At 38.1% G+C, this 26,548-nt stretch overlaps 1 protein-coding gene across 1 annotated transcript in view; it reads left to right on the top strand.

The window, feature by feature from the left end:
- Positions 1–999: 999 nt before the first annotated feature.
- Positions 1,000–26,548, top strand: part of LOC149290646 (dynein axonemal heavy chain 7-like) — a 110,602-nt gene continuing 85,053 nt past the window's right edge. The window contains exons 1-22 of the mRNA XM_089488443.1: positions 1,000–1,008; positions 2,814–2,919; positions 3,750–3,915; positions 4,517–4,604; positions 4,974–5,154; positions 5,725–5,797; positions 6,101–6,226; positions 7,128–7,247; positions 8,169–8,346; positions 8,754–8,933; positions 9,748–10,017; positions 10,359–10,486; positions 11,613–11,691; positions 12,550–12,774; positions 15,827–15,973; positions 18,653–19,338; positions 19,851–20,037; positions 21,304–21,497; positions 21,946–22,144; positions 24,295–24,435; positions 25,843–26,055; positions 26,392–26,501. Of these exons, the coding sequence (XP_089344569.1) occupies positions 1,000–1,008; positions 2,814–2,919; positions 3,750–3,915; positions 4,517–4,604; positions 4,974–5,154; positions 5,725–5,797; positions 6,101–6,226; positions 7,128–7,247; positions 8,169–8,346; positions 8,754–8,933; positions 9,748–10,017; positions 10,359–10,486; positions 11,613–11,691; positions 12,550–12,774; positions 15,827–15,973; positions 18,653–19,338; positions 19,851–20,037; positions 21,304–21,497; positions 21,946–22,144; positions 24,295–24,435; positions 25,843–26,055; positions 26,392–26,501 (3,806 nt within the window). The remainder of the gene's footprint in view (positions 1,009–2,813; positions 2,920–3,749; positions 3,916–4,516; positions 4,605–4,973; positions 5,155–5,724; positions 5,798–6,100; positions 6,227–7,127; positions 7,248–8,168; positions 8,347–8,753; positions 8,934–9,747; positions 10,018–10,358; positions 10,487–11,612; positions 11,692–12,549; positions 12,775–15,826; positions 15,974–18,652; positions 19,339–19,850; positions 20,038–21,303; positions 21,498–21,945; positions 22,145–24,294; positions 24,436–25,842; positions 26,056–26,391; positions 26,502–26,548) is intronic.

Genomic DNA, 26,548 nt, shown 5'->3' with positions numbered 1-26,548 from the left:
CCTGAAAAAAACAATATATGACTTATGTGGGTACACTAAATGGGTGAGGAGAAAATTACAGCTGAACACAAGCACCACAAAAGTGTCAAAACAGCCTCGGTCCCACAGGGTACAAAACGAAAAATGAGCCCGGTCCTTAAGGGGTTAATGGCGTTAGCTTAATTAAGTCCCCCAACTGTCTTGCATGTGAGGTGCAACAGGACATGAGGTATAGAGCCTTGCCTTTTGGAAGCCATGAAGAAGATACAACTATGATAGATAAACCAGATGTGCGGTTTACATTTTGCATCCCATAAGCATTTATTGTTAAATGGGATTTTTTGTCACCGAGTTACAGTTATGAAAAGACCCTTAGCCAAAACTATACATAAAGCTTGGTGTCTAAACTCTCCTGAGCTGTCTGACACAAATATGCTTCAATAAAATGATTTTTAAGATTTTGTTTGCTTAGTGTTCTCTGCTTGGCAGATGATCTCTAACACTCTCTACCTGGTAATAACTCTTCACTAGTAGTTTCCATAGCGTTGAAATGAAATGAGGTTTTATTTTAGGTAATTTTAGTCACATAATCATTTTATTGTGGAAAAGGCAATGACAATAGACTTTCCAAGCATTTTCTGAATTATACGAAAAACCTGAGCATGTGTCCAACATCTACACCAACAACCGCTGTCAGCGGACGCCCACCACACAAGAGGCAACAGCTACCATGAGACGCATTTGTGGCTTCTGCCCCGTGCACAGAAGCGCGCGCTCGCCTGCAGCTAGCTGCCCCGCCTTAACAATAGCCGGCTTCCGTAGCAACAGCAACTGCACGCACAAACTTCGCGCCCTCTAGTGGTCTCTCGCTGTAATGCCCCATCGAGCTGTCATGTTTCGTGGTCGGTTGCTTAGATACAGGAGCTCAACAGCCCTTCGCCTCTGAAACACAGCGGAGAAGTGACTGACGTTCAGAAATTTCCATGCAGTTTAAAGCTCATTTCTGACTCGACTGAAGCAATGGAGCAGGTAAAATCACGCGATTATTTATTTTACCTAAACTAATTACACAGCTCACTTTCCAGGTGCCATCACTGAGCTGCATTTCAGCTGGCAGCACAGGTGCATCATCAATGGGAACTTTTCTTTACTCCATTTAAGTGTTGAAATTAGGTATGAAGTGACTGATATGTGATCACAAATATGGTGTTTTTAGTGTTTGATGGTTATGTAATTTCCCGATTGATCATTATAGGCGTGCAATAATTGGTATCTGGTTTTATTTCCTATACGCCAAGCTTTACATTAAGTCAAGTGCACTATATTCACAGTTACTTGTTTAGTATAATTTTATATAGTAAGTAATTTATATAGTAAGTAATAGTAGTTTGTATGTTTTTGTGGGAAATACCGCAACATTTATGAAATATACTACGTTTTACTGTGCGATCGTGCCCTTTTTCCTTTCACTAATATACTTTTTGACGTAACTGACCCATTTCATCACCCCCTCCTTGTTTTAATAAATTACCACCAATGTGTATAGTTTGATATGTGATTTTATGTCTATGGTAGCCATCCTTAAACACTTTTAAACAAACTCAGTGATTGTTGATAAATGCACCAAAACAAAACCCTTAATTGGGGGGGAAATATTAAACACTGCTGTATATACTCAAGTATTAATATGTTAAACGTAGAATTTGACAGCGGATAGTAACCATTTGGCCCATCTAGTATGCTCATTTTTCCTGATGTAACGTAAGAAATGATACAGCTGCATTATACACAAGTAAATGATCCCAACCACTAGCAGTCAAAGGGTTAAAAGGAAGTATGGCATATTTTATGTGTTCTCTTTGTGTACAGGGCATTTGGGTACAGATTTTCTTTATGGAAAAGTCTTTTATTTATTACAGGTTCTCTATAAGACTAGATTCTCACATTTTAATTTAAAAAAGACTTAATTTTGATTTTAATTTGAAAACATCCCATTTTTTTTGGCAGCCGTCCAAATTCAGCAAGGGGAAATTTCCAAAGACTACTTTTTTACCCCAGTTGCCGGAGGTAATGTTCATTCTTGTTGAGTCTATTCCGATTTCGATTAAATGAGAAATGAATTACATTACAGCCAAACGTAATAAAACTAGCATTTAGATTTCTAATAGTGCAGTGCAATGGTTTCAATGGTTGTAGATTCTAAATGCCAGTGACAGAGTTGCTGTAGGCGCATGTACTAGGTGTTAATGCTCAGTAGGGATTATTCACTAAACAGCGAATTATGTTGAGATGGAAATCATTGTCTCACTAAGTATGAATTATGAAGGACCAACCTTAAAGGGGTCGTTTTTGAAGGAGGGCTAAGCTGACCCATAATTAAAGTAATGAGTAGAAACACTTAACACACAGTGTATATGTATGGTAGTATATGCCTGTGGATATAATATTAAAATGCAATCTTTCTGATTTTTTTTTAGCAGACAGTATACCAAACCCCCAAAGTATTCTTCTGTGACATAGCAGTATGTGCCATAGGGAGGAGAATGTTGTTTTTTTGATCACCCTATCTTGGTGATGGAAAGGAGTATGCCTAGTGCCTACAGCAGACCAAATCAGCTACTACTTCTAAAAAGTGATGGAGCAATGGAAGAAGAATCTTGGCCCCTTTCAGTAGTCATCTAGCTTTTACAGACCCTTCTCTCCATCAGCAGGGCTAAAACAGTGTATAACTGATTGAAAGTTGAATGTGTATCCTTGGGTTCCCAGCCACTCTGGGAATGTCATGGCAGAATATGGTAAATTGCATTTGAATAAAAAAATATCTATTTCTTTAGGTGAGCTCCAAGCCACATTGGACAAATACTCCACCTTCATTCCTTCTCAGAGACAAGACTGAAGATGAACAAAACGATACATACAATCCTTACGACCTGAGTCCCAGTAAGAGTTGTTTAAACCAGAAAAATTGCCGTCTTTGCACTTAAAACTGTTTTTTGGGCACCTTGCAGTTGTCCCTAATTAGAAAGTGTGTTGTGGGGCAATGGAGACATGGCATGATGTTTAGTGATTTGTTTGTATTTCCTTTCAGGGGTGTTCTATTGAGTGTTCAGTTTTCAAATGTAGTCATTAATAAGTGCACAACTGTTAACAAATTAGTAAATTTATGCATGGGAGTTTATTGTTCTTACTATAATGGTGGGGGTTTTCCTCTAAAGTATCAGTTCCAGTGAGTTTAAAATGCGATCTCACTCTTAATTATGCATCAGTTATGCTTCGAGTATAATCCCCATAAATCATATGGTTTCCAGATTTCCAGTACTGAAATGTGTTATAGTAGTGTGTGTTGTTTAGGTCCAGACACCCCTTACATACCTCACAAGTTTCTCTTCAACAGTGATAGTTCCTTTTTTGGACTGTTCACTGGTTTATGAGTGCATCACAGTGTTTTACAGACCTACAAATCACAATAATGTGTATAGAACTGTCATAAAAAGTTTTGTATATCAAATTCTGTTAATAAAATTCATTATTTTTCTTCTAAATGACTTTCTCAGTTGCATACGTATGTCACAAAGTCACACAAAATGTCTGGTTAAGGCCCTTCCCCTAACCATAGCCATTCAAACCAAAGAGTTCCTGTCTGACCATTTCAAATATTGGGAGGTATATCATTATCTTGTGTTACTAACCTAATTTTGTATGGTAAGTCTTACGTAATATCAGTTATTTTATGCTCATGCCATTTAAAAGTTATTGCTGTCACATTACAGGAATGCTTCTCATCCCCAAACAAAGAAGAAATAAGCTTTTGGATAGTGGCTTTCCTCAATATAAATCACCAAGAACTGATCATTTATCTGTTGGACCTTCTCCTTCAAAGATCCAGCCAAAAAAGGACCGAGAACATTTCAGAAGTGCCCTTGTTGACATCATCATGTTGGTTATTCGTTTATTTTAACTTTATTGCATATTTTATGTACTTTGGTGTTTTCATACCTGGTTGTATATTCCAGCTGTGCTAGGTAATTTAAAATGATAATAATACATTTTAGTGTCAAAACGATCCTAGTAAAAAACTGCAGTTATGGCACACAAAACTACAAATCTAGTAATGTCCTGTTTGGCCCAAAGGTGATAAATCACCTAGATTTTATCACATGAAGAACCATTAAAGGGAAATGCCCATAATTGTTTATTACCAGTATCAGACTAAAACTTTCAAAAAAGTTTTCAAAAATATTGTGCTCTTTTCTTTTTCTAAGACAGTTTTAGTTTTTTGCAAAAGCTTTTTAAGGTGGCTACATATTACCATTTGTATGTGTTAACGGGTCCAAGTCATTGTGGTTTGTTTCTGGGTGTTTGTCTCTTCCAGCTCTTTTAGGATTGCCTTCATAAGAGCTCATATAAATACGTGGAGGCATTCTTGTTGTCTTGTATCAAGTGGAATACTATTAAATATTTGATTCAAATGCATATTAGTACATTTTCAAGTGCTCATATTATTCCTCCTAATAAATGTTCTGTTTTTGTTTTTTAGGCAAAGAGATGCAGCTACTGTCAAATCCTTTCAGCTTGATCATGGTCATCCAACAACAGCACAATCTGCTCTAGATAAAGATATATTGGTAAAAATAAAATGTCTCTTTTCACCTTGCTTAAATTTTAGTTGTGAGAACATGTCAACTATTAACTAGTTGTAGCATAAAAATGATCTATATATAAAGTCATCATTATGGTTGGGTAGGCTTTCCCAAATCCTACTATTTATAGTTCAGTAAACGTAACATGGGTAACGGTTTCCAAAATAAAACAAACAAAAAACAATTATTAGAAAGGCCCCTTATATAAGTAATTATTCCTCCCTTATTTAGGTTTACTCTATGCTGTATAACAAATGTATGCAATGCAGTTGTGTTTTTGAAAAACAGTTGTCAATTGAATAGTTTCAAGTTCTAAAAGCTGTTAGTGATAGCCCTTCTACATTTATTTTGTAGCGATACAGTTATTACATAAGCCATGGAATTGATACAGAACATGTGGCACCAATGGAAGAATCGTGGCTGGAAAATGTTTTGGAGCTGGTTCCTGATCATTTAAAAGTTTATAAGAAGAAAATTGATTTGCTATCAGATGAAATGAAAGAAGATTACCTTCTGAGTGTGAAGAAAGCAATTGGTAGAGATTTTACATTCTGATAAACGATATCAACAATAAAGTATCTTGTTTAGACATACCATACTATGTAGTCCTTCACATTACAGGAGGCATTGGCATGCTATTTTGTTATTCAGAGTTAATTATTAAACATTATAGGTAAAAACTGTTTTGGATTTCTACAGTAAATATGGTGTCTGGGATATGATCACTCTTCTGAGTGGGGCTGATTTTTTAGCAGGCTGACGGCAGGATCATACATTTAAAGGGATGCTTAGTAAGGGACAGAGATGAAAAGTATCAATATATTTCTCTTTACCCCAACCAGAGGGCTCTATAGACTCCAAAAATATATGAGATCTCATTGAGCCTGGGATGTCCATGCCATGCCTATACCATTCTGAGAGATGGCTCATGATCAAACGATCTTGAACCTTTTATTTTAGAAAAACAGCCCTACTGTGCATGATTTCATTTTTGCTAGAGTATGTTGTGTTTTTAAGTCTAAAAATCATTCAAAATTTATGAAAGTATATGTTTGGCTTTCACTAGTTAATAGAATAATTGTATTTTTTTTTTACTGTGCCTCAGTCGATTTTGTGTTAAAAGATCCAAGGGGAAAAGATGAAAATAAGGAAACAGATCTCCCTGCACATCGTTTGGAGTAAGAAATATTGTTAATAATTTGTAACTACTAAATTTGCCAAAACCACACTTAGGAATGACAAATGACTATTTGTAACTGAATTATAACGTTAAACAGGTATTTTTTGCATATTTCTGTATTATGATAATGATACAGTTTAGAATGATTCACATTGAGCATATTTAATGGTGCCATATACATCTCAGATAAATTTAGCGCCATTAGCATTTATGATTTCAGCTAGGATAGTAAAAGATTTCTATAAAATGTGCTCCAAACGTTTTTGCTGAAGCAGAAAGGTAAATGCTTTCTTTATTTTAGGTTGGAAATTGTGCCAAAGCCATGGAAGAAATCGTTTTGGGCAAATTTCAAGTTGATAAAGGAGAACCTAAATACCATAAACCCAACAATGGCTGCTGTCTTAGACTTGTGGCATTCATCGTTTGTGTAAGTAATAGCAGCTACTAAATATATATGATTTTTTTTCACTAACCAAGCATACCATGTTAGGAAAAGGCATATAGTAATTTGACTGGACACATTGTCTCTGTTAATTATATTGTCTTTGCTCCATTTTATAAAGGCACCATAAATTGGACCATTGGGAAAGGTGGTTGGGTATTTACCAATAAAACTCAATCATATTTATACAACAGATAAAATAACCTTATGTTGATCAGAAACCATGAAAGCCGTTGATAAAAATGAGAAAGCTTAATTGTCATAATGCTGAAATCATTGAAATGCTAGAAATAAAGGTCATAATACACCCAGGGAATTGTAAATCACACTGGGTGGGGCTTAAAGTAAAGTGTAGTATGATTGGACCATTGCTACATGCCCTTCTGTATAGTGCAGAGGAGAGGGGTTGCAGGATCGGATTGTTGGCAGGGAGGAGAGGGGTTGCAGGATGGTGTTGTGTGTGTTTGGGAGAGGAAAGGGGCTGCCAAATAGCGCTCTGTGGAGGGGCTGCCAGGTAGTGTAATGTATGGGGATTGGTAACTGAAGAAAGGAGGCGGAGTAAAAGGAGAGGGAGGGAAGAGAATAAAGAAAGGAGGGAAGGAAGTAGAGAGAGGCAAGATAATGCAAGAAAGAGAAGACAGAAAGAAAGATAGATAAACCAAAGAACAAGAGGAAGAAAGAGAGAACAAAAGCATGTAATTTTAATGATAGGCACATACACTAGAACAAGCATAAACCTCCATTTTCTAGCACCTGTCCAGCTTTGCTCCTCTGTTAAATTTAGATAGAACCATACCCTGTTAAATATACATCGATCTATACCAGCTCTCTCTCTCAAAAGCTGTCATGTCTGTTAATAAACAATAATCTTTATATTTTTATGAAGGCAATTACGTCTTATTGATACTGATGAATTTCGCAATCGCCAGGAGGCAATGGAACTTACCATTTTTCAAAATCTTGTCGCAAGACACCTTGATGCTACTAAAGACAAACTGCTGAAAAAGTAAGAATGTATGGGAATATTGAAAAATGTGATACATTATATATCAGCGCATTACTATTCTTTTTCATGCACACCTGGTTATTGCATGCCATACATATCATACTGTTTAGAATTACTTTTTTTTTATTTATTTTTTTTACTTTCGTCATCATTTACGAAACAAGCAAATAGTTGTATATTTATCATACCATAAATTGGCAGCTTTGTGGTTTATATAAACACAAGCAAAATAAAATTGCTCTGAGAAGCCACATTGTTTGCCTTATTCCTTGTTTTTGTAAAAATGTTAGATATAAATTCTTACTATCACAGAGGTACTTTATACAACTATTCCCAAATTGTTAATAGTATATGCCCTAATCTAAGTAATAATAATGCCCTAATCCCATTCTGCCTGCAAACCAAGAGATTAGTATTAAGTGACTAATAGAAAAATATCGTGTCCATTTAGATTCATGACACTAATGTATTTAGGCCAGTAACCCTAAATTGGTTAGGGACATCTGTAAGTAGGACATGTCCCATCTCTGCCCAATTTTAAAATAAATAAATAAAATAGTTATCATTTGGCACATTGAGCCTACAACCAAATGAAAAGCAGTTGTCCTTTGATATCGCTAAAGCAACAGTGAACCCTTTTGAGCAAAGTTGCAAATGAAGGCAGAAAAGATTGGGTTAGGGGGTGGCATGGGGACACGGAAAGGATGAGGAGGTAAATATTCTGAGTAAATATTCGGAGTAATTGCTGAATGTTTTGCACACAGCGGAGAGTGTCATTGGGTGAAGATTGTTATTGGGTAAAATTGCATTTAACATGCAAAATTAAATATTTCTTTTTAAGTCATATGATTGGATGGTTATGTAATATATATGTATCTGGGTCAGTATAAACCTATGCATTTTTCTTTTCTTTTTTGAAAGATGGTTTCCAGAAATTCAAAATATATATTACCAAGGAAATAAGAAGAAACACATTCCCGCTAACAATAAGAAACTTGAATCTTTTTTCAATTGTGCTGCCACTTTAATGACTGAGCAGCTCCAAAGTCTTGCACTGGTGTCCATGAATGATTACACAGACGTGATAGTACAGCCACTGGTGAGTGAGTCTTTTTCTGATGTATTAGTCATTTTCGAGTAGGCTACGGCCTGGGTTAATGTTACATCAAGGTTCACTGCTTAGTTGAAATGGCAGCAATGATTTAGCATAACACTACTAATGTGTCTGTGGGCCCGCAGGATTGAATTTTGGGGTTTACATTTCATTCAAAGCCATGTTTAGCTTTGATGGCAGTGGTCAAGTCAACGGGTAAGTATACGTGTGCGTTCAATTTCAGCTCAACGTTAGATACCTGGCTCTGGTAAAATATGATCCTTGTAGAGACAGTTTTACATGTGTATAGGTAGTTATGTTTTATTGTTTGTTTCAGAAACCTAATTCCAAATAATCAACACCGCTTGCAGAAAAGAATGTCACATAACATAACATTATTGCTATTATTTCAGGGTTCTGTTCGTGCCTACGAACATCCTGGCTTTATAGTGAGGCTGATACTGGACAATGTCTCCATTAAATTTGAACCAGACTTTAATGTCTATGAAACTGTCCTGTTGAATATTTATGACTTAATGATCAAAGTGGTTAATCTTGTGCCAAGAGTGGAGACAAAACTTTATTCAGAATGGGTGAGTACAATGCAAAATCATTTTCTTATATGTAGAACTTTTCATTTCATTGGAAGGCTCCTATCCATTGGTAGTGTATAGAGCTGAATTGGACCTTGGGAAATGACTGGGTGTATTTTACATTTGTAGATTATGTAATCACTTATCATATGTGCTCTGCTCATTACATTAGAGGCTTATTTTTGCTCCCAATTGGGACAGAATTTACTAACCCTGTTAATGTGTTGGTCGGGCTTGTCTAATTGTGATTCTGTATTGATGACTTTGCAGACAAGCTAGAAAATGTGTACTTCAGAGAGAGGAACTATTTAAGACCAATGTCTAAATGTTTTAATTGTCTCCTTGATCTTAAGTCACCGTATATGTAGACCAAATTTGTCCCCATAACAAAATATAGCCCCCCCCTGTCCCAGTCCTCACTGTGTAGTATCCTGTGGTGATAGCCTTGGGTACTAAAGTCTTGCCATTATGATATATATTATATATATATATATATATATATATATATATATATCAGCAGATCCACATGGAGCTTATATCTGTTTCATTGGAGTAACGAACAACGTTGCACCACTGATTTACAAGGAGACTGTATAAAGGGACTACAGTAGATATAGTAGGGACAGACCATTCATATAAAGTGAGACAATTTCATATGTTTTGCATATTATAGTGCAATGGTTTTGTAAAGGCTTCTAGGATGCATGAAAAATCATATGTATATTTTTATGTAAATTATTGGTCTATTAAGCTGCATATATATATATTTATGAATTCGGAAATTGAATGTTACTATACAATGTTTTCCTTACAGGATAATCAATCTAAATCATCTCTAAGGCCCATCATCCCAGAGGAAATTTTAGATGAACACAAGCAAAAAGTGAAAGAATATATTGTCTCGGAGAGTTTCTTACCAAAGGAGCACTTGAAACTATATGATAAATATAATGTATTGATAAGTAAACAAGCCGATCTGGATGTGGATCAGTTCTTGGCTGAAGAGCATACGTTTGAGGAGATTATGAGGGAGGTTAAGAAATATGAAACACTCACAGATGAAATCCAGTATACTTCTAGAAAGGTAAATGCTAACATAGATGACCGTGTAAGCTACGCATACGTTATGTAATTGGCAAAGTGGGCCTAGGTGGACAACTATGTATAATTTACATAACATTTGATTGTTTTTTAAACAGATTTGATTCAAATCAATAATTGCTTCTAGTGTTTTTTCAGACCAGCCTACTTCTCAGCTAAATATGCTTTTCTACCTTCATCGCATCGTTACACAGGACATTTGTGTGTTTTTGCATTCCCCACCCAAGGGCAAAGATTGCTTATACCAATATATATATACTGTTAGTATCTTAAATTGAGTTATCACATACACGACATTGTGAAGCTTTTGCATTCTTTTTCTAGTTCATTCGTTTGGGAATGTTTGAACTGCACTGTGATGAATTGATCAGGGCTTTGGCAAAGCGTTCGGAGGCTATTTGTGGAAAGCTGGTCGCAAAAATGTTCAGAGATCACCAGGAGACCAATAAGAGGTAAGCTCTCAAATGCTACAAAACACATTTTTATTTTCTTGTATTGCACTATGTTATTGAGTAATCTCTCTTGGGCATCGGCTGTGTGGCAGAATTGTTTTCTTATAATAGGTTTATATGATTTCAAAGAAAAAGTTTATGATTTGGTTTCCATCACTGCTGGAAACCCAGCGGAGGACCGAGTTATACGGCTTTTTGTGTGTGCTGCTGAGTATTTAAAAGTAAAGACGTGTTTTATGGGGGAAAATTCATTAAGGTGGCCCATGAATATCTATTACATAAATATTTTCCGTTTTTAGTATTCACTAAAATGTTTGAGAGCCATCTCTATCCTCACAGGGAAAACTTGCTGGGATCATCTCTAGTGTACACGCCAGTGAGTCCCATAGAAGAGTAATAACCTTTCTTTGTTGTTCAAGTCATGGCAACTCGGGAGCTTCATAAAAGTACCTTTCCTGTAAAAATCAGTTATTATGCATATTGTACTTAGTTTTGTACATGCCAGGGTTTAAGTTTTATTAATATACCCATATGTAGCTATATTCTGTCAAGTCCTTTCTTTTGATCATTCATCTGGCATTTTTTTTCAATTTTTGTTAAGCCCAGATAAACATTTCCTCCATGTAGAAAGCTTCACTAGTACCAGGGGTCCAAAACAGCTTGATATCACACAGCAGTCACTTCCACTGTATGTGATATCACATGATCTTCCAACTAAGTTTATACCAGGGATGCTGTGCTAAAATAGAACACAACGTGCCTAGAAAGCTAATCTGTAGGGATATTTGTAGTGAGAAAGGTGTAGGTGGTACTTTTCTCATTCCATATGGACATAGAATAAAAAAAGCATAGCCTGTAACACTGATCAAACTTGCAATTAAAAAAACATTATTCTGAGTATGTATATACCAGTGTTAATATAACTTTATAATTCAGTTACTACATATTTTTTTTACGTCCGACATTAGGGCCGGTATTAGGGCCCATTGTGTTCCACATTGAAATGAGCATGCTGCATTAGGTGTTGGTAATGTTGCACATTGATTTTCTGTATGTTCCTTCATTTTAAAATGTATATTGTTTTAGAAATATTTGTAAATGTTTCAAAACCACTTATTTTGTGCAGGTTGTGTGATGAATTTGAGAAAATAGCAGAAAAGGCTCTAAGTACTCCTCCAAACACAAAGGAGCTCATGGCACTGAAGGTCCGTGGATTTTGTTTGCCTTTCAGAGAAAAATTATTATGCTGTGTTAGCCATAAAAATAAGATTCAAGGTACATTTTGTGATAAAGAAATCACAAAAAGGAGTAAAAAAATACCGTATTTGCTCGATTATAAGACGACCCCCCAAAAGCATGAATATAAGACGACCCTATAGGAAAAAAGCTTTACCAGTAAATTTTAATTAATGTAAATTATGTGAACAATTGTTTGTTAATAAAAGCTATGATTCAGAAAAATATTTTGGTTTTATTTCCTTTTTTTTTTTTCAATCTGCCCCCCCAGTTATGCACATCTGCCCCAGAAATGCTTTATACCCCCTATATGCCACTGTGCCCCATGATATGCCTTTTAACCCTCTGAATGCCACTGTGTCCCATGATATGCCTTTTGACCCCCTATGTGCCACTCTGCCTCCAGAATTGCCTTATACCCCTATATCCCACTCTACACGCTGCCCGGACTAAGCACCGGGGACTCAGAAGCACCGGTAAATTGGGGGGGGGGGGGAGACAGGAGGATCCAGGTCCCCTGCATCGCTGCGGGGGATCTGGATCTTAGTCTCATAGTCAGACCTAGTTGAGGTCTGATTATAAGACGACCCCGATTATAAGACAAGGGGTATTTTTCAGAGCAAAATCGAGCAAATACGGTAATACCTTCTAAATAAACAACTAAATGTAATGGCAATGTGACAAAAATCTATCTGATGTATGATCCATTTTAATACACCTGCCACCTGTTCCCCGACAACGATTAGATGGTAAATTGAATCATACCCCCTGACACACTGACATAAGTATATAATATTCTTTGAAATTTATTTGATTTACAAATACAGGAATACATCCAGAAAGTGGAATCCGAAGATATGTTGGCTCTGGAGCAGAAGCTTATTGGGGCTAAGAATCGCCTTGCCTTCCTGGTCGATTATGTCACATTTTCTCCTGCAGACATTCGTTTGAATAACAGTACTTTCCAGTGGTACAATCGTATGGGAAATATTTTTGAGGAACACAGGAAAATTACAAAAGATAAAACTGAACAGTATCAAGAAGGACTTAAAGTAAGTATTGTGTCTAAGTAAATATCAGCTTGTGTTTATAAAAATGGGTATAATTCCAATGAAAGCCTGTGACAGTTGTATAATGATGGTCAAATAAGAGCAGCAGCATCAGTAAGGCACAGAGCCTGGGCAGGCAGGCACTGGCAGATGATAGGCACATGCAGCCCCTTGGAGCAGGACTGAATTTCCTCGATATTAAACATATTACAGTAATTGATCACCCAGAGCAAGGCCAGTGAAAGAGGAGCAGCAGTAGTAGTAAAGCACTGGGCCTGGCCAGACAGGCACTGGCAGATGGCACATGCAGGACCTTGGAGCAGGACTGAATTTCCCGATATTAACCTCTTAAGGACAATGGGCGGTCCCTAAACCCATTGAAAACAATGCATTTTGTTATTAAGGGGTTAAACAAATTACAATAATTGATCGCCCAGAGTAAGGCCGGTGAAAGAGGAGCAGCAGTAGTAGTAAGGCACTGTGTCTGGGCGGGCGGGGCGGGCACTGGCAGATGATAGGCACATGCAGCCCCTTGGAGCAAGACCGAAAAGTGCATTTTTTTTCTAGATCAGAAAACAAATATGCCTTTGAACGTTACCAAGGCAATACAGTGACTATTGTGTGGGAGCAGAACAGAGTAATATCCTAGTTTAAAAAAGATTTTTCCAGGGAGAATATGTTGAGATTTCTTTCATTTATGTCTTGGAAAGGATTAATAATAACAGCAATACAGTTACAAGTTTACAGTTTTGGTGATATTAAACCGAATGAAGATCTGTGGTTTTCCTGAAGCGTATTGTGGGGGTTTTTTTGGGGGGGGGGGGGTGCAGAAAAAATTGGCTCTACTAGCTTCCTCATGAATCATTGAACCATGAGTAAGATGGTGGAAGTGGGCTGAAGATTGTAGGTGGTGTGGAGAGCTGGGGTTAGCAAGGATCCAATTAGCCAGAGAGGTTATTACTAAGCAATGATTACGTATAAGGACTATTTTGCAACATGTGTGAGTGATATCCTGTTAATACATTTTGTGATTCATTGTGATGTACGTAACAATGGAAGGTACATTGAAATTCAGTTCATGATGAACAATTAAGTTAATATGAGGCATGGGTAGTACAGTTTTGTAGGGATGTATTGAATATTTTATAAAATAAGCAAAATTCAGGTGCTATTAATTAACGTGGGACAACACACACAATGTTAATATAAAGAAATACCCTTCACCAAAATTCACCAAAAACACCAAAATACCGTATTTGCTCGATTATAAGACGACCCTGATTATAAGACGACCCCCCAAAATCTGAATATTAAATTAGGAAAAAGAGAAAAAGCCTGAATATAAGACGACCCTAAAGGAAAAAAGTTTGAAAAAAGTTTTACCAGTAAATGTTAATTCATGTAAACTATTTTTTTTAAATAAAAGCTATGATTGAGAAAAATATTTTTTTTGTTTTTATTTCCTTGTATTTTCCAACCTGTCCCCCAGTTATGCACATCTGCCCCCAGGCTTCCCACACCAATATGGCACTGTGGCCCATGATATGCCTTTTAACCCTCTATATGCCACTGTGCCCCATGGTATGCCTTTTGACCCCCTATGTGCCACTCTGCCTCCAGAAATGCCTTATACCCCTATATGCCGCTCTGGCATTTAGGGGGTTAAAATGCATATTATGGGGCAGAGTGGCATATAGGGAGGTATAAGGCATTCCAGGAGGCAGAGTGGCATTAAGGGAGTTAAAAGGCATTGTATAGAGCACTCTGCCTCCAGAAATGCCTTATACCCCTATATGCCGCTCTGGCATTTAGGGGGTTAAAAGGCATATTATGGGGCAGAGTGGCATATAGGGAGGTATAAGGCATTTCAGGAGGCAGAGTGCTCTATTAAATGCCCCTTTAACGCCACTCTGCCTCCTGAAATGCGTTATACCTCCCTATATGCCACTCTGCCCCATAATATGCCTTTTAACCCCCTAAGTGCCAGAGTGGCATATAGGGGTGTAAGGCATTCCAGAAATGCCCTATGCCCCCATTTAACGCACACGCACACTTACTGGTGCTTCCAATTTCCTGCTGTATTGCCGGGGCAGTGGGTTTACGTCTCCTTCCGCTGCAGCCGGAAGGAGGTGGAGTTGGCAGCGGGGGTTTGTCTGCGTCCGTCGCGTATACCTTCCCCGGCTGTCAGAGTTCCCCGCAGCGGTGCCGCACCGGTGCGGGGAACTCTGATCTCTGACAGTCGGGGAAGGTATACGCGACGGACGCAGACAACCCCCGCTGCTAGCCACACCTCCTTCCGGCTGCAGCGGACGTTGTCTACGTGGATCGTATAGACGTCAACCCGCTGCCCCGGCAATACAGCAGGAAGCACCGGTAAGTGTGTGTGGGGGGTGAGACAGGAGGATCCAGGTCCCCTGCAGCGGTGCGGGGGATCTGGATCTTAGTCTCATAATCAGACCTCTATTTGAGGTCTGATTAGAAGACGACCCCGATTAGAAGACGAGGGGTATTTTTCAGAGCATTTGCTCTGAAAAAAACCTCGTCTTATAATCGAGCAAATACGGTATATAATTACAGGCTTATTGATATAACCCATACAGTGGATAAAAAGTCTACACACCCCTGCCAGGTTCTTTTGATGTTAAAGAATGAGACAAAGATAAATCATGTCAGAATTTTTTCCACCTTTAATGTGACCTATAACGTGAACAGACTGAAATCTTTGAGGGGGAAACATTTTACAAAAACCTCATAATAACCTGGTTGCATAAGTGTTATATGGAATATGTACATATTATCTGATAGTTTTGACCTCAAACCTTTACACAACGTGCGTGCAGATGGGAAGGGTACAGCCCCAACTTACATGTCAGCTTTTTATATATTTATTTTTATAAACTTTCTCTAAACTTTCTGGAAGATTCCTGGATTTTGGCAGGTTCTGTCTCCTACCTGTGGAACTTTCAGTGTAGACAATTAAATGTTGTGTGTGTGTTTTTTTTTGTGTATAAGACCTCAAATTACTCACTAAATAATGTTTCAATTCCCCAAATAGCTTCGCTGTGAGAGGTTTATGGAAGAACTGGAGAACTATGCCAAGCAGGTTGTTGAATTTGAAGCTTATGGTGACTTTCAGGAGGTTAACCGATATCTCAAAAAGGCACAAGCACTGAATTCTAAGCTGGACCTCGCAGTAGAAAAGGTATGTTTTGCATTTGTAGCTTACTGCACGCCATGCTTGGTGAAGTAAATATAAGTAATAATACAAAAAAGAAGCCACAGCACGCCTAACGGTTATCTTGCCTTGACTAGTAATAAGTAGTATAACCATAGCACAAAATAGCAAAACAAGTTTGCGAAAGACCCTCTGCTAAAAGTACCTTATTTACTTGATTATTAAACAAGTTTTTTTCAGAAACAAAATCCTCTGAAAAAATTCACAGCAATTGGTGGTTAAAAATGACAGCCCAGTGATGTTCATCACGTCATCAATCAGGTCCTCAAACTCGATGCAAATCGGGTACGGGGTGTTCCAGGATGCCTCTGAATTGAGGCAGGACTGGAATGTCTAAAAAGAATCTGTAATTGCTGGCAATTGTCACAATCTCCAGTCATCGGCCCCCAAATACCGTATTTGCTCGATTATAAGACGACCCTGATTATAAGACGACCCCCCAAAATCTGAATATTAACTTAGGAAAAAAAGAAAAAGCCTGAATATAAGACGACCCTAAAGGAAAAAAGTTTTACCAGTAAATGTTAATTCATGTAAACTATTTTTTTTAATAAAAGCTATGATTGAGAAAAATATTTTTTTTGTTTTTATTTCTTGTATTTTCCAACCTGTCCCCCAGTTACGCACATCTGCCCCCAGGCTTGCCACTCCAATATGGCACTGTGGCCCATGATATGCCTTTTAACCCTCTATATGCCACTGTGCCCCATGGTATGCCTTTTGACCCCCTATGTGCCACTCTGCCTCCAGAAATGCCTTATACCCCTATATGCCACTCTGCCTCCAGAAATGCCTTATACCCCTATATCCCATTCTGGCATTTAGGGGGTTAAAATGCATATTATGGGGCAGAGTGGCATATAGGGAGGTATAAGGCATTTCAGGAGGCAGAGTGGCATTAAGGGAGTTAAAAGGCATTGTATAGAGCACTCTGCCTCCAGAAATGCCTTATACCCCTATATGCCACTCTGGCATTTAGGGGGTTAAAATGCATATTATGGGGCAGAGTGGCATATAGGTGTATAAGGCATTTCAGGAGGCAGAGTGCTCTATTAAATGCCCCCTTAACGCCACTCCAGAAATGCCCTATGTCCCCATTTAACACACACACACACACACCCTATACCCCCATTTAACTAACACACACACACACACTCTCCCCTCCCCTCCCCTCTCAGCCCTCTCTTACCGGTGCTTCCAGCCGGGGCAGCGGGTTGACGTCGCCTTCTGCTGCAGCCGGAAGGAGGTGGAGTTGGCAGCGGGGGTTTGTATCCGTCCGTCGCGTATACTTTCCCCGGCTGTCAGAGATCAGAGTTCCCCGCACCGGTGCGGGGAACTCTGATCTCTGACAGTCGGGGAAGGTTTGCGCGACGGACGCAGACAACCCCCGCTGCTAGCCACACCTCCTTCCGGCTGCAGCGGACGTTGTCTACGCGGATCGCGTAGACGTCAACCCGCTGCCCCGGCAATACAGCAGGAAGCACCGGTAAGTGTGTGTAGGATGGGGGGGGGGGTGAGACAGGAGGATCCAGGTCCCCTGCAGCGGTGCGGGGGATCTGGATCTTAGTCTCCTAATCAGACTCTATTTGAGGTCTGATTAGAAGACGACCCCGATTAGAAGACGAGGGGTATTTTTCAGAGCATTTGCTCTGAAAAAAACCTCGTCTTATAATCGAGCAAATACGGTACGTGGCAGCGCATAGGGTGCTTAAGGGTTAGGCAGAAATGAGATATTGTGTCCCTGAAAGTAAAGTAATACAAAAATAATAAAGCAATTAAACAGGTTTTTTTTTCATTTTCACATCCTTCATTGCATCTTAAACAATAAACAAATGGCCCCAAAATGTTCTTAAAAGAAAGCACTATCTGCCCTTGCAAAAACAATTTATTTCCCCCACTCCTACATGTGTAAGTATGTGAGTGTCTGGCAGGGTATAAGTAAGCAAATGAGTGACAAAAACAGCGGTTCAGTAGGGTCATCTGATATTCAGGGATTTTCTTTTTTTCTTTTTATAATCAGGGTTGTGTTGTAATCAAGCAAATTTTATATTAAAACATACAAATCTTCCAGCCAACCGTAATAATATATTGTTTTAGTTTTGAGCAGAACAAGTTTGTGGTCAAGAGCAAACCTTACACAATATTGCCATTATTTCTCCAGCCTGTTCCCATTGTAAAGAGCTGCACATTTTTTTTGTGCTGTATAAATAAACATTTATTGCTTACCAGTACTTATTTCCCATAAAATGGTGCTTCTAAAACAATTCTTAATTGTTTTTAATTCTCACGGTTAATATGCTGGTGACTGGAAGATCCAGCTGCAGTTTTTGTCCTGGGGTTTTAGTTAATTCCCGGGGACCCCCCTGTAAACCCAATCCTTCTGTGTTTGTGGCTCGTCTTCACCAACCACATATTGGTCCTGTTGTATAACTAGTTGTCTTGCACCTCGTTATAGCATATGCTGTTTTCATTTGTAAACCTCATTGTTTAGAAATACATGCTTTAATTAAAATGTATTTTTTGTTTATATCAGTTTAGTCTACCTTTGTTAGTCATGTTCAGACATAAAACTGTCCTCAAGCTGAATAAACGTCTAGTGTTATTCCTTGATGAAGCAATTATTTTTACGTCATTTGTATTCTACAGGTTGATCAACTTAATGCAGAAGAAGAAGCATTTGGTTTGGCAGCTTCCCAATACCCTCAAAGGAAGAAAGTTCAAGATTCTCTCAATCCATACTTGAGACTGTATGAGATTATAGTTGAGTTCAATACCAAGTACAAAAGTTGGATGGAAGGTCCATATTCTGACGTTAACCCTGACCTTGTGGAGCAAGATGTAGGAAACTATTGGAGAGTGTTGTACAAACTTGAAAGAACATTTCACGAGTTTCCAAACGCCCTTTCACTGACTTCTCAAATCAAAGCCAAGGTGGAAGAATTCAGGGGATGTATACCTCTTATACAAATTGTTTGCAACCCAGGACTGCGTGATAGGCATTGGGAGGCAATGTCTGCCGTAGTTGGCTATTCTATTAAACCACAAGATGACACCAGTTTTCAGAAATTTGTAGAAATTAAGCTCCAATCTTTTCTTGAAAAATGTGAAAGCATAAGTGAGTCTGCTAGCAAGGAATATTCTCTTGAAAAAGCAATGGAGAAAATGATCTCTGAGTGGGATAAAATGGAGTTTACACTCCTTCCTTACAGAGAAACAGGAACCTACATACTTTCATCTGTGGATGATATACAGATGTTGTTAGATGACCATATTGTCAAGACACAAACCATGAGGGGATCTCCTTTTATTAAGGCTTTTGAAAAGGAAATAAGGTAATGACATGTTTAGTGTTTTGCCAACCTATCATTAACAATGCTTTATTTCTGTATATTAAATGTTCACCATATAAGCCATAAAATAACCAAGGTTTAGACAGTTCCATCACCTTTTATTAGGAATAATAGATTTAACCTATAAAATCATCAGTGTAATATTTGCTGTGCTTTAGTGGTTATTATGTCTAGACAATATCACTATTTTTCTACTGGCTACATTATTTACATGCTGAAAATAAGTAATTTTTATTATGAGACTCTATATGATTCCATTGTAAGTGTTTCACTCTCTTTCAAAATGGAAATACCACTATAGAATTTCAGCATTATTTCCATACTTGGGGAAAGATGAAAACTCACTCAATAATAGTAATATAATTATTAGATAACCTTTACTAATGTGAATATATCGTTATGTTCCTTATTTCAAGCAAAACATCTACGTGCTGTTATATGAGTCTAGTTGGAGACTCTTTAACCTTTGAAAGTTATCTCTTTTTTGTTCACAGAGAATGGGAGGGAAAGCTGCTGCTACTACAGGAGATCCTGGATGAGTGGCTAAAGGTTCAAGCCACTTGGCTGTACTTAGAACCCATTTTTAGTTCCCCGGATATCATGGCTCAAATGCCAGAAGAAGGCAGGCGCTTCTCTACTGTAGATAAAACATGGAGAGACCTCATGAAGCTAGTGCTTTTGGTAAGTTATTGTAGTGAGCAACACTCATTTGGAAATACACATTTGGCTTTGTTTTATGCAAAATAACGTGCATACATAAGAACTATAATTTAAAACAATACTTCCAACATTTCTGCAACAAAATAGTTTATTCATTTTTAACCTTACTGGCTGGAACAAGAATGGGCCGTTATGCTGCATGGTACAAAATGTAGCTGCAGATGACATCCTGGTTTGGCCCCAAAGATCCTGGTAAAAAGCCTATTGCTAGACCTTTAACTGAGTGTTCTCAGTGTAAAAGATGTTTATAGTCCCTAATGATAAATTATCCATAGTAATGCAAATACAAATAACATTTGATTCCATACTGACTCCATATTGAGGTACTGCTTTGATGAAACTGAAATAGATATAACTCGGAAAAGAAATAAGATCGTGGAAAGCTTGTGTAATACCTGCTGTCTATGTTTATTCCTTACATACTTATTGTAAGATATTATAAAATGTTCAGAAGGCTCATCTGTCTCCTTACAACAAAAGCATATTGGGTATATTGCTCCAGAAGATGGCACTGTGGCTCTATACAGCTCACAATCGAGAGAAGAGATTGGCGTAGGAGCTTACAAAGAAACAATCCTTCTGCATTGATCAACAAAAATAAACTTCCTTTAACTCCCATTTTCATGGTAATATGGGCTAGCTGTTAGTATAATGGGATAAAAGGTAATGCAAATGTGGTCTTTCAAGCATCTAACCTGTAAGGCTAATTATGAAAAATTGCTGTAAAAATGTGTTTTTCTGGTTTTTTTTAAATGCAGGAGGACATCACATAGTTGATGGTTAATTTGTGATAAAGTAGATCACAATTAGTTTATAAATGTTTTATAATAATTTTAACCATTTACAGTGTCCAGTCTCTCTCCTTGGAAAGATTAACAAGTCCACAGTGACTTATTATGTATGAATTAAACCCAAACCAAAAAAATCCTTGGTGAGCTTCATCTGGAAGACGGCATACTAATGTATGCCGTCTTCCAGATGAAGCTCACCAAGGATTTTTTTGGTTTGGGTTTAATTCATACATAATACATAATTCAATGTGTGTGTAGATGAGTTAACTATACACATTTAGCCCAGGTTTTTGTTCTAGAAACGCACCAGGATTTCTTATTAAGGTGTATACTTAAGGGCTTTCCTCTAATATTCCCCCACATATTAAACCATATTTATAATCGAGAACAATTTTAAAATGAAAAAGGTAACATCATTAAATCATTTTTGTTTCAGGACAAAAATGTTCTTGCTGTAGTGAATATTGAAAAAATGCTGGAAAAATTCAAAAAATCAAATGAGTTTCTGGAACTTATTCTAAAAGGGCTCAATGACTACTTGGAAAAGAAGCGCTTGTTTTTTCCCAGATTCTTCTTTTTGTCCAATGATGAGCTGCTTGAGATTCTGTCAGAAACAAAGGATCCTACAAGGTAGGTTATTCAAAACTGTGGGCATTTCAAACTTCTAAACTGAAATATTATACAGTGGCAAGTAAGTGAACCCTTTGGAATTACCAGCAGTTCCGTTATATCTAATCTTACAATAAGTTACAATAATGAAGAAACATAATCTGTTTTAACTAATAACACTCATTATTGTATTGTTCTTGTCCATATTGAATACATCATTCCAACATTTACAGTGTGGGTTGGAAAAAGTATGTGACCCCTTGGCTAGTCTCTTCAACAAAAGGTAATTGGAGTCAGGAGTTTGTTAACCTGGAGTCCAATCCAACAAACGACATTGGAGATGTGTTTCAGAGCTGCTGGTGTTTATCTTTCTGTAGATTCACACAGCTTGTGAGTTGAGTTGTCAGTTTCCATCATTTTCAGCTAATGATGTAAATCAAATTGTAGTAATTGCTTGCCTTTATTGCAGAGTTCAACCTCACTTAAAAAAATGTTTTGAAGGAATAGCTAAGGTGGAATTTACAGATGTCTTGGATATCACACACATGAATAGTAGTGAAGGTGAGGTGGTGCAGCTCATAAATACAATTTCAACTTCTAAAGCAAGAGGCCAAGTAGAAAAATGGCTAGTTGAACTTGAATCTGCAATGATTAACTCAATTCACAAGGTGAGATTTTTTAAATTTATTGTCTGTATGTCTTATTCATATCATCATATATGATTACTGTTGGCATAGCAAATTTCATCCTTTAAGGACCGGTTATGAACAACTCCATCATCGCAACCTTGGTACCAACATATTGGGAACATATTATTTTTGGTGGAGCTCCAGAAACTGTGTTATTGGGAATACCGTATTGGCTCGGAAATAGGCCGCACCCTAAAAGTTTGGTGCTTTTTTAAAGAAAACGTTTTGTAATAGATATGCTGCCACTCTGTCCCCCCAAGATATGCCGCCACTCTGTCCCCCCCGATATGCTGCCACTCTGCCCCCCCGATATGCTGCCACTCTGCCCCCCCCCGAGATATGCTGCCACTCTGTCCTCCCCCCTCGAGATATGCTGCCACTCTGCCCCCCAAGACTAACCAGAGCAGACTCCCGGGTGTCTTGCGGGGCCGGAGGGGGACATCTACGCAATACGCGTACACAACTCCTGGTGCCGGCACTCAGCGGAAGTGCCGGCACCGGAAGTTGTATGCGCGTATTGCGTAGATGTCCCCCGCCAGCCCCGCAAGACACCCGGGAGTCTGCTCTGGTAAGTCTTGGGGGCAGAGGTAAAACGCATCGTGCGGACATTCACCGGCTGCGGCGATGCGCGTAAACAACCTCTGCAGCCGGCACGTCTGCACGATGTGCTTTAACAATCTCCCTTGCCAGGACTCCCCTCGGGGAAAGTGCTGGCAGGGAAAGCTGCGTATCGGGGAGTAGGATACGGGTCCCCTGCACCGCTGTGGGGGATCTGTATCCTAACCCTGCTGCCTGCCCGGCGCCCGGAACTGCATGTCCCGGGCGTCGGGTGCTAGACCCCGAATATAGGCCGCACCCCCACTTTAAAGACTTAGTGGGGGAAAAAAGTGCGGCCTATATTCGGGCCAATACGGTAAATACCATTTAAAATGTTCACTCGTAGAAATATCAGAGATGCTAATGCCCATTATCTCTCAACATCACATCCATAGTAATAAGCAAAGGGTAATCAAATACCCTTTAGACTCATCTTACATACCCTAACTAGTACACATACAACGGAAACTTTGAAATAAACCTTGTTAAATATTGGAGTCCATGTACAAATGAATAACATCAGCATTATTTATGAGGACATAGTGAAGACTTTTCAAAGACTGAGTAAAACTATTTTCATGGTTTTTTTCTTCCATTCTACTCACCATCAGAAATGGCATATCCTATTCTACTTGTCTTGTCTCTTCTCTGAAGAGTTTCTGGAAGTGTAACTGTTCAGTAGAGGCTTTTGGAAATCTCTGGCATGTTATACAAAACTCTTTCAAGAGTAGTCAAAGCATTGAGTAGGAGGCTTTTTCTTGCATAATTCTTTCCTTTTCTTTTTCTTTCTTGCCAAACCACTGAGATCTGGGCAGAAGCACATGGCTTTGAAGAACTTATTCTTATTGTTTTTTTTCTTACTTTTTTTAATCATTGTTTAAATATATAAGAAGTTACGTAAGGTTTTTCTTTTCCAACATAAACATTATTAAAATTAGCACATTTGGTGCATGGTTAGTGGGTGCTTCATTTTAATTTCATGTTTCTTTGTAATATCATATGTATTTTTTTCATTTAATATTTTTCTATTTGGCATTGGTAATGGTGTTATCTAAAGTGTTATTTCCATTCCTGCGTCTACCGCTTCTTAAGCTGTGTGCTTTTTCTGTTCAAGTTCTCTGTTATCTGAGAGAAATGTACATCTCATCTGTATGTGGAATAATATATTATATATCATGTAATGTGTGTGTGTGTGTGTATATATATATATATATATATATATATATATATATATATATATATATATATATATATATATATATATATATATACTAACCATGCAGTCTATTTCCTGTAACTTTAAACTAGAAATAGAAAAATGATCAGTAATCAATCCTGCTCATTTTTTTTAATAAGGAAATATTTCATACTGTGTTTTAACATGTTCAGAATTATTTTATAAATGCAGGTTGCATTTTTGTGGTTAAGCGGATGTTATTTACCATTATCATAGTTATTTTATATACAATATATTTTATATTTATATTTTCCAATATGTATATATATTCCACTGTATCATTTACTGCATAAAGGTGATTGGTGAAGCCATTGAAGCTTACCCCAGAACAACTCGGATAGATTGGGTGAGAGAGTGGCCAGGGCAGACTGTCCTCTGCGTATCTCAGTGCTTCTGGACACAAGAAGTTCAGCTCTCTATCAGAAAAGGTCAACAGGTATGTATGTTCAAATCAGTTGTCAATGTTGATAATAATGTTAGTATGTAATATATTTTTAATAAAAAAATGTTTTAATACATTTACATCAGACTGAAGGACTGAGTCTTTAAAATAAGCAGACTAAACTGGTTCTTATGTGCTGTCAAATTCTATCTATGTTTCTATAACATTGAAGGTAGGGCTGCAACTAACGATTATTTTCATAATCAATTAGTTGGCCGTTTATTTTTTTTTGATTAATCGGATAAAAAAAATTAAAATTTTTCATTAATTTAAAATAATTTAATGAACAAACTGGATGTTAAAAACAAACAGCATAATAAAAAAACTTTGATTGAGAAAAATGCATTTCTTGTTTTTATTTCCCAACCTGCCCCTCCTGTTATGCACATCTGAGCCCAGGCTTGCAACTCTGCCTCCCAGATATGCCTTATATGCCCTGTATGCCTTATATGCCCTGTATGCCTTATGCCCCCAAATATGCCACTCTGCCCTCCCCAGACATACCTATTACCCAATGATATGCCTTATAACCCCCTGATATGCCACTGTGCCCTCGGATATATGCCTTATACCCCCAGATATGCCGCTCCGCCCTCCCCAAATATGCCTTATACCCCAATATGCCACTGTGCCCCTGATGTGCCTTTTCCCCCCTGAAATGCCTGATGTTTGCGTGCATCACTCAGACGCCCACCGACTGCCAGAAAGGAGGATCCAGGTCTCCTGTAGCCCTGCAGCGGATCCTCCTCTCTGGCAGCCCCAGAATGTTGCGCGATGCACGCAGACAATCTCCAATACTGCTGGCCGGTACTTCCGCTGACGCTTCTATAATGTAGCCCCGGAAGTTCACATCATAGAAGCCCGGCGGAAGTGTAGGCCAGTAGCGGATCCTTTCTTTTAATATTGATGTACAGGTGTGACCTTGAGCGAGCTAAGTGAGCAGGATTTACATGAACATGATGAGGAGTGTGTTCGATAGGGTGCAGTAGCCTGTGGTTGCGTACCCCTATCCTCCCATCAATCTGTCTTGCCCAAGACTGTGATTTCTCATGTATGATTTTGATTTTTGTATATACCTTTGTGGACAGAAAGCAATACTAGTCTAATCTACAAGGCAGCTAGTTTTTAAATGGCTATTTTTGTAGTTTTTGTGATCACTTGAAATAATACCGTTTTCCGATCCAATATTGTAATATATGATGAATTATGTAAAAATCCTGTTGAATATAGTAATGGCAGTTGATAATTTGCAAATACATGTTGTAAGATCCATTATATATCTGTGCCACTCAACCTATGTTGTAATTTTGAAATATATGAAAGCTTCAAACGTCAATAAGAAATGGGAACTTTTTTCTTTGAAGCTAAATCTTAGCAGTGACATTTATTTTGCAAATGCAGGCACTTGAGCAATACCTGGAACAGAATAATAAACAAATTGATGACATTGTTGCTTTGGTAAGAGGGACACTGTCAAAGCAGAACCGCGTGACACTCGGCGCACTTGTAGTTTTGGACGTTCATGCCAGAGACGTATTGGCAGCTCTCGTCAATAAACAAGTTAGGGATGAAAATGATTTCGAATGGTTAAGTCAGCTGCGGTACTATTGGGAGGTAAGTCTAACTAACGATTACAAAGTTTGTTTACTGCTATTTGTTAAACCTTTAGAACTGTATATTTTTGTAATTACATGAAAAAATATGTTCTGTACATTGTGACCCATTTTGCGATGTAATAAAATATTTCTTTGAACTACTTGAACACCTGTTTACTAAATATCGCACAGTTGGTTTATCTACATAAACCAGCCTTGACTCCAGCACATCATTGTATGCCTGGCCCATACTGGCTTGTGTCTTTTTTATAGGTTAAAGGAAGAATTGACCTTTCACTTGATCCCCTTGTTGATGGTTATACATGTTTATGATGCCAGTTTGATTTCTTTCCAGGAGGGACATCTTCAAACAAAGATGATTAATGCAGGACTGCAATATGGATATGAATATCTTGGCAATACCCCTAGACTGGTTATTACTCCTTTAACAGACAGATGCTACAGGTAGAGTGTGAAGAGTGCCAGCACTTTACTTATTCTACATTATGAGA

This window comes from Sceloporus occidentalis, unplaced genomic scaffold (assembly GCF_023333645.1).
Source record: "Sceloporus occidentalis isolate IW3139 unplaced genomic scaffold, rSceOcc1.0.p SCAF_38, whole genome shotgun sequence".
NCBI lineage: Eukaryota > Metazoa > Chordata > Lepidosauria > Squamata > Phrynosomatidae > Sceloporus > Sceloporus occidentalis.
The sequence above is the reverse complement of the archived record's forward strand: the minus strand, read 5'-3'. Positions and strand labels throughout refer to the sequence as shown.